The sequence below is a fragment of the Carcharodon carcharias genome, chromosome 10 (assembly GCF_017639515.1).
Source record: "Carcharodon carcharias isolate sCarCar2 chromosome 10, sCarCar2.pri, whole genome shotgun sequence".
Taxonomy (NCBI): domain Eukaryota; kingdom Metazoa; phylum Chordata; class Chondrichthyes; order Lamniformes; family Lamnidae; genus Carcharodon; species Carcharodon carcharias.
The window spans coordinates 130,431,608-130,440,642 of record NC_054476.1 but is presented as its reverse complement, the minus strand read 5'-3'; the positions used below and the strand labels follow the sequence as shown (position 1 = coordinate 130,440,642).

At 45.2% G+C, this 9,035-nt stretch overlaps 1 protein-coding gene across 1 annotated transcript in view; it reads right to left on the bottom strand.

Annotated features, from left to right (window-relative positions):
* Window positions 1–316: 316 nt before the first annotated feature.
* The window catches only part of vps37d (VPS37D subunit of ESCRT-I), a 44,736-nt gene continuing 36,017 nt past the window's right edge, over window positions 317–9,035 (bottom strand). Inside the window, exon 4 of the mRNA XM_041198397.1 lies at window positions 317–1,231. Within this exon, the coding sequence (XP_041054331.1) occupies window positions 725–1,231 (507 nt within the window). The 3' untranslated portion in view covers window positions 317–724. The remainder of the gene's footprint in view (window positions 1,232–9,035) is intronic.

Here is a 9,035-nt window from a genome sequence, read left to right as displayed (position 1 = left end):
ATGAAAATTATCCAGTTTCTTCGCACAAATCCACGCTCTTCTGCCATCTGTCGGAACTCATAACATTGGCCAAGCTTAGGTCAGTTGGACTTATTCCTTTTTTAAAGTTACACATCTCCAGCTCATTCTCATCAGAAGGCAGATGAATAACAGATTAAAAAAACACCAAGTCTCTGAAATATCCATTCATTTTCATGGCTTATATAATCAAGGTCAGAGCTGTGGTCCTCAAGGAAAATGGACAGATTTGTAGAGTCAGATTCACCCCCATTCCCCCACCAACACCCACCTCCCCCCTCACCCCACACCCAGTAAAGGAACTGAAATAGTGAAAAATCCCATGTAGTAAAAATGTAGTAGGGAATTTGTCTTATTTAGCCATGGCAAATTTTGCTTATATTCAAAAATGTTAGCAGAAGTGAGAAGTGTTGTTCCACAACCAGAGAGTTTGTGCTCGTGTTGCTAAATCAGGCATGAGATCTTCACCTTCTGTTTTGAGAACCATATTGGTTGGTCACTGAGAAACTGGAGAGCCCAACTTGAAAATCCATTTTGTCCACAAACAAATGTCTCCCATTTAAGCATTTATTCCATTTTCTCTCTCCTTTTCCAATAGGTTGTTTTGGATGTGGTTTGCCGTACAAATTATCATTCCATCCTTCTACATCAGCAGTTCTGTATTTGATCTGCACAGAGTAATTTTCTGCAAGGACTGTCCGTATTTCTATCGGTAGGGTGGTTGCTTCTGCACTGGGTATGCTCGCTGAACCTTAAATGGCCTTGGAGTCCATATTGGGAGCTGTCCCAGCATGCGCAGGCCTGAACGAAGGCCCTGGGGCGCAAATGGAGTGTTAGGCCGTGAAACCACAGGCTGGCGCTCACGTGAACTGAGAGGAGGCAGATTCTTGCTCTGAGGAGGAGGTGAAGGCATGGAGAATGGACTCGTGACCTGGGAGGTTGCCTCAATGGCGGGTGCAAAGCCATAGCGCTGGTGCAGCCCATGACCTGTGGGTCCATTTTGTGGGCCAGTTGGGACGTTGTGTGAAGCCACTCGATGTTCCAGTTTGTGCTGCACTGCCGGTTGCTGATTCTTTTTTCTATCCTTTTTCATGAGGTCTTGGAGCTTCTCCACTTGTGTCTTTCTCGTGTGGCAAAGCTTTCTTGTTGTGTGGAACCTCTCCAGGAAACTCTCCAATGACACCTTACCAGCCAGAAATGTGTCAGTGATTTCCTATAAAAGAAAACAATTTTATTATATACTTTGATCCAGTAACAGGGAGTACGATTAGACAAGGTGCAAAAATGCTGGAGGAAGTCAGGCAGAACAGGTTTGGTGAGTTTTATTCCTAACCTCATGGAAGTATCTAGGGGGCAGAGAGAGAGTGTGAGATCAACTCATGCTAATGTACACTAATTTTTCGGTACAATTGGATGTAACTGCATAGAATATGATAAATGTCTTAGCAAACCTATCCTGAAGATACGGAAATAAAAAGCTCAGCAATACCGATAAGCTCAGTACGTGTACCAACTCCAGGTTAAAAATATGACAGCTGAGTTGAGTTGTAGTAAAATGTTGCTGTGGTTTCTGATGCTGTTGTTTATACCAGTGAAATTGCGTCCTACTTTCTGTCACCTTCATGCGACCAGGATGTGGCATTTTTGCTGTGGAAAATTAAAAGAAACAAGCTGGGAACTGCAGGTTGTCTCTTCATTCAGTTCTGAACGGTACTCGTTGAACTTTGGAAATGAGTCACTTGTAAGCCTTTCAGAACTACAGGTATATTAGTGTGTGAAATAACACAACAATTTAAAAAAAGGTCCAGAAACTACTTTTGAAGAAACTCAACCATTAAGTCTTTGAAGAATTGTTTTGTGTCAATCCCCAAATTATTTTTCCCACCATATTTTCTCTTCCCCTCCTGACTAATGTGATGTTGTTCCATGGGTGTAGATAGCCTTCTGGAATCTGAGTGTCAACACCAAATGTTCAAAGATTATCAAACAGGGCAATGCTATAGCAATGGGATGACATCACAGCTATTTCCAAGTTATCCCTCACCTGATCCAATCTGATCCAACGTGGGTTATTGGACAGTAATATGAAGCTGGAACTTACCCTGCTTTATTTTCCTCTGCAGCTAAAAGCAATTGTAGATCCCCCACTGTCACCACAACTGAAATCAGCTAAATTAGCACAGACCATAGACTGACTCGTAAACTTAAGAACAACACACCCAGTCGTATAGTTCATAGCCAATGGGGAACCAAACCCACAATCTGTCAGCAAATCCTACAGCAACTAAACAGTTAAACTCATAGCAATGAGGTGTCTGCAACAATCAGACAAGTAACCTCACAGCAGTCAGCCAAACCTCAAGCCTGGCAGCAATCAAATGCACAACCTCATAGCATTCAAATGTGAATCCCTATAGCAAATGGATACCTAACCCTAAAGCTAAAAGCCACCAAATCCTACAAAAAATGGACCCCAAATCTTCTCACAATGAGACACTCAATCCAAAGTGAAAGGGCTGGATTTTGCCACGATAGTGGAGGCGGGCATGGTAGCAATATCTTGCTACAAACTGGTGTGCTGGTATGGTGCTATGTTCTTGCCTCTGGCCCATTGTCAGGGAGGAAACTTCTGTGGTGGTGTGTATGATGTCCACCAGTAGCGTACAGTCGATTAGGCCAACTAAAGTGCCATCTGAGGGCACTCTTCACATGCCGTCTGGATAGGGCCACCAAATATGGCTGCAGCCTATACTGGAACCATTGGGGGCTTCTTGGCTGTAGGCTAGAAGGAGGCGGGTGGGGGTGGTTAGAGGTGCAACCTTGAATAGCAGCCCAGCATTGATCTGCTGGCCTGTAAGGGCTACAAGTGTGGCCGAGGTCTTCGTGCAGAGGGGCTTCCCCTCCGCAATGCTAGCCTGGCAGCTTTGGCCACAGTTTATTTAGTTGACTGCTCAATTCTTCATAGGGCACCTCCATGTTGAGGCATCCTTGAGGTCCCTGGCTTGCCTTAGCAGTGTCCATCTTTCCTAGTGGGGTTGCCGAGGCTCTGTTGATGGTTCACTGATTGGGCTAGCAGCATCGAAAACCTGCTCACTGTCCTTAATTGGAAGACAAGCTCAGAGGCAGTCAATTAGTAGGCCACCTCCCAAAGGATCACTGAGCCAGTCTTGCTGCAAGCAAGTGCAGGCTTGAGTCCCCCATTTGGTCCTACAATTGGAGTCCTGGAGCCTACGGTTAATCCAGCCCAAAGTGTGACAGCTAATGGAAGCTTAGAATGAGTATCAACATATATCCAAAATAGCTTACAAGTCTCTGCAATAAATGAAAGAAACTCCTCCAATTTGTTGCCTTAATCAGATATACACAAGTGATAAATGTTAGGTATACCTGTACCTTGAATGTTGACAAGGCTATATACCACTATACTCAGTTTAATTACATTTAGAACTAGACTCAGGGCTGTCTGTGAGGTGTAAGGTTTAGTGGGACAGTGAGAATGTTTTGAAGCTGTTGTTCACTTTTTGCTGGTTTTCCTGCTTAACCTGGATGGTGGTGATCTGGGTTAGGTTTCCTACCCGACTATTTACACAATGAATGGCAGAGTCAAAAAATAATTTTCTGTAATAGCAAAGACAATATAACCAAAGGGGAGTGTAACTCAAATTAGAAAAATTAGTTTTAAATCAATTTCAAAACCACAACACAAATAACTAGCTTATAATGTAGCATGGCGGGTGGGGGGAGGGGAATCACTTCCTGCATGAAATATTGTGTTAGTGACAAATTGAGAAATGGTGTCATTACAGAGCCTTCCTGCATGTGAATGCTCTGCAGCCAGGCAACTTATGTGATCTGGTGCAAAACATCACTTAGGTAAACGGTGGGCAATATGTGGACTACAACTTCCTGGGGTTGCAAAGTACAGTCTGATACCTGCCTAACAGTGTTCAATGTATTGGAAGCGTTAGTTTGTGTAATGAGACTGAATTATTTCTGTTTCTTTGTAAACACTAATTTTAGGAAACAGTCGCCAAAACATTACAGATTGTACCAGATCTGTTGGAAAGTGCATATAATGGGCATTATTGCATTTTTCTATTCATCAGGACACAACTTTCATCTTTGGTATGGATCGTCATCAATCTTAATTTACAGTAGGTGCTCTTGACAAATGATGCTCTACGTGGGGATGTGAAAATAATTTAAATCTAGGTTTCCTCATGAATCAGGGAACTACTATTCTACACAGAGGCCAGGATTTTCCATTTGTCGGGCAGGCTTGGCGGGAGTGGGCAAGGGCGGTCGCAGAGCCAACTGCTGCCTGCGATTGGCTCTGCACTGCGATTTCACGTGGGCGGGCCAATTAAGGCCAATTAAGGCCCGCCCTGTGTGGATCGCGAGTGGTAGAGCACTACTTGTGTGGGCGGAGGGAGGAGGGAGAGCCCGGTCTAGCGTGCACTTGGCGCATGTGCACGAAAGAGCACTTCAATCTCCCTGAGGCACAGAGCTGAAAAAATTAATAAAGAGCAGAAAAATTCAATGAAACACCTCCCCTCATGTGACTGTCACATGAGATGGGACATGTTTTTAAGTTCAAATGAAACTTTATTTAATTTGTAATAGCTTCAGGAAACCTCGCCCCATTCGTGGATGAGGTCTCCTGAAAACTATAAAGGCCGCTTGGCCTTTTCGCCTGCCCACCAACCATAAGGTTGGACGGGCAGCGTAAAATTCAGGTTAATTACCTAGTTAATGGACTTAATAGGCCTTTCAATTATCGGCAGGCGTGCAGCCGACTCCAGCGAACGAAATATCGCACAACTTCGCAATGATGTCGGGATGCACGCCCGATGTCATCACGCGTCATTTTACGTTCCGGCGTGTCGGGTGTGCGCCTGCATGCCGAACGTAAAGTTCTGCCCAGAGAATAGTATAAAAGGTGGCTGTGGAATAGGCTCTTGTTTTTAGCTAGACTTATCAAGAGAGCATCTGTCAATCAGGAGAAAGCACTAATCAACATACAAGTTAATCTGGGTTGATTTGGGTTGTTCTAACATTGGTTGCACTATACTGACAATTAAAAACAATAACGAGGATTGTCATCTTGACATGTAATAATACCATAGGCTTTAACTGTGCATTCATTACTTTCCCCTATGTTTAAAAAAACATTTTGTTACAAGGCAATAAAAGTGTCAATCATCTAGACCCTTTAAAGTCACAGGTCCTTGAAACCACTTAGCCTTGTGTAAATTAACATAGTGAAATGGACCACAGAGATAAGAGAGCCAGAGCTGTCAATCAAGTTATGTTATCTCAGCGGTGCAGCTCAAATGGATATTTTGGCTCTCCAGGGCCATGGAGGGTGGGGGGTGGGGGGGTGGGTGCTGGTGGGTGGTGGGAGGAATGCCATAGCTTGGCATAGAGGGAATGAGGGGCCATGGGTGGGGTGGGGGGGCCTTAACTTGGCATAGGGGGCATGAGGCGGCCCTTTTGAACTCACTTTTTTAAAAGGTCCCCTCATGCAGACTGGTCTTCATGGCTCCCCTGAGGGGCTGTGTACCACGACTCTTTAAAAACCTGGCCTGGATCCATGAAAATTACGGAGGAGTAGGATATGCCTTTATCTTCAATGGAGCCGGCCAAGTTGGGAATGCCAGATGCAGGCCTTTGACAGGAAACAGCCCGCACCTTTTAGAGGCACTCCTGAAAATTAGTCATCCTGACTCAATGAAAATTCAGCCCATTAACTCCATTTTGCTCTGCGCAAATGCTGCTAAACTTGCTGAACAGTTCCAGCATTTTCTGTTTTTAAAATAGACACTAGGCAGGAACATGAAATAGAAAACATCTAATGATAATATCAATCAGGAGGTGAGCAGGATATTTGCTGTGGCTTCAGAAGTTAGTTTTTTTATGTTTTGATCGCCCAGACTTAATCCTTAGACTATTGGAAGCCATAAATTCCCAAAAATTGAGAGCACAGAAAGATCAATCCATCAAATCCCGTCCCCTTTCCCAATACCTTTTAAAAAAATGTTCTTGTTTAAAAATATATCCACTTCTCTTTCTAAAAAGCATTATGAATTCTGTTCCCCCCTTTGGTTCGCCGACTCCCGCTCCAGCCTGTGACGTCCGATAACATTATAATTGGCTAATTAACGGCTGCCGGGGGGCTGTCGGCCAACAGGATTAGTGCAAGGTGGGCTTCTTGCCCAATGGATCCTTGCGGCTGAGACATCTAGGTACCAAGCTGGCAGTCCATCACACGGAAAGAGGTCAAGGTCACTTATTCAAATGGTCCCCTGGCAGGGTCAGATGCACCAGGGTTATTAATTTTCCTCTATGTTTTGTTTCCGCGTATAATTATTTGCAAGCATTTCCAGAGGTGAGTGAATTTTTTTTGTCTGCTTTCACTGAAGGGGAGATTTCAGGATCATTGGCAGGGAAGACAAAGCCATGGAATGGAATTGGTGCATAACCCAGATGAATATTGGGAGATATGGAGCATCAGGTTATTAACTCTCTGAGAAGGAAGCCAGGTGATCGGGAGGGCAAAAGGATTTAGATGGCCCCAGGGCTCAATGATGACTCCCTGCAAGCCCTACTTCAGCCTGTGAGTGACTGGCGGGTGGTCCTAATGCCAGCTGATGGAAAGGAGAGACTCGCAGCTGACCAAAGCAGCCTGGATGGAGGTCGCAGTTGGGTCAGTAGCCTCGGGATCATCCAAAGCACCCAGATTCAATGCTGAAAATGTCTCAATGATCTTGTAAGATCTGCCAGGGTGGGTGCGGCTCCATTGTGGAGATATACATACATGGAAGCTTTTGGGAAGGCTCCTTTAGGGTATTGTCTTCTGCACTGCCCAAAAGTGTGAAGCATCATGATGCACAAATGCCACTGAATATGGCCCTGAGTCCAAGGAAGGGGTTGGGGTGTTGCGGTTTAGGTTTGGCATGGGGGGAGAAGAATAAAAGGCACACTGGTTATTGGGTACTAATCATTATGCAGATTGTGCAGCCTGTGGAGTTCTTGTAAGCCATCCTAATGTGTGAAGGAACAATTGTACAGGCGATTCAAAATCATTGCAATGTTTTTTATTATTCTATTGTGGGATGTGGGTGTCACTGGCTGGGCCAACGTTTATTGCCCATCCCTAACTACCCTTGAGAAGGTGCTGGTGAGCTCCCTTCTTGAACTGCTGCAGTCTATGTGGTGTATGTACACCAATAGTGCTGTTATGGAGGGATTTCTAGGATTTTGACCCAGTGAGAGTGAAGGAATGGCGATATACTTCCAAATCAAGATGGTCTGTGGCTTGGAGAAGAACTTGCATGTGGTGGTGTTTTCATCTATCTGCTGTCCTTATCCTTTTAGGTGGTAGAGGCGACAGGTTTGGAAGGTTCTGTCTAAGGAGCCTTGGTCAGTTGATGCAGTGCATCTTGTAGATGGTACACACTGTTGCTACTGTTCGTCGGTGATGGAGGGAGTGAATGTTTGTGGATGGGGTGCCAATCAAGCAGACTAATTTTTCTTGATGGTGTCAACCTCCTTGAGTGTTGCAGCGACACTCATCCAGGCAAGTGGAGAGGTTTCCATCACAATCCTGACTTGTGCATTGTAGATGGTGGACAGGCTTTGGGAGTCCGAAGGTGAGTTACTCTCCTTAGAATTCTCAGCCTCTGGCCTGCTGTTGTAGCCACAAACTGGTTGAGTTTGGTTCCTGGTCAATGGTAACCTCCAGGATATTGATATTGGTGCATTCAGTGATGGTAATGCTAATGGATGTCAAGGGACGATGGTTAGATTCTGTCTTGTTGGAAATGGTCTTGTCTGGCACTTGTGTGGCACGAATGTTATTTGCTACTTATTGGCCCAAACCTGAATATTGTCCAGGTCTTACTGCATTTGGGCACAGAATGCTTCATTATCTGAGGAGTCGCGAATCTTGCTGAACATTGTGCAATCATCAGTGAACATCCCCACTTCTGACCTCATGATGGGGAGAAGGTCATTGGTGAAGCAGCTGAAGATGGTTGGGATTAGGACACTACCCTGAGGAACTCCTGCAGTGATGTCCTGGAGTTGAGATGATTGACCTCTAACAACCACAACCATCTTCCTTTATGCTAGATATGACTCAAACCAGTGGAGAGGTCTCCCCCTGATTCCCATTGTCTCCAGTTTTGCTAGGACTCCTTGATGCCACAACTGGTCAAATGCTGCCTTGATGTCAAGGGCAGTCACTCTCACCTCACCTCTGGAGTTCAGCTCTTTTGTCCACGTTTGAACCAAGGCTGTAATGAGGTCAGGAGCTGTGACCCTGGCAGAATCCAAACTGAGCATCAGTGAGCAGGTTGTTGCTGAGTAAGTGTCGCTTGATAGTACTGTTGATGGCCCATTCCATTACTTTGCTGATGATCGAGAGTAGACTGATAGGGTGGTAAATGGCTTGGTTGGATTTATCCTCACACTAATTGCTGGAGAGGAGGGCGCACGATGCCAGAGAAAGAAGACAGAAGACAGTGTGCCAAACTTGGCAATCTTCACACCCATAGAGGGGGATGCGTCGGTGCTTGCTGTGAATGAGTGGATCCGGTCCATCAGTGAGACAGGAAGAAGGCCCAGGGTTGGTGAATTTGCAAGGAATATTATGGACAATTGAGAGAGATAATGTGTTAAGAGGGCTAATGGGAGGGTGCCTGGTATGATGTTATGAATGAGGTATTGATGGTCTCTGATTTTGAACATTCTCATGCAATGGGGAAGAAAGAGTGAATGCATGTTGGAAGTTGTGAAATGCAAACATTGATTAACATCTCACAATGCTTGCAGTGCTGCCAATGTGGATGCTTGTCTCTGCATACTCACCTCAAAGATTGAAGATGGCGTTAACCTTCGTATTTTCTGTCTCCTGCACAGGCGCACCATCGACTGCTGCTGCTACCAGCCCAGAGGGCCCCACACTAGCCCCTGAGGAGGAAGAGGAAGCCTCAGAGGGTGCAGTGTCTCATCAT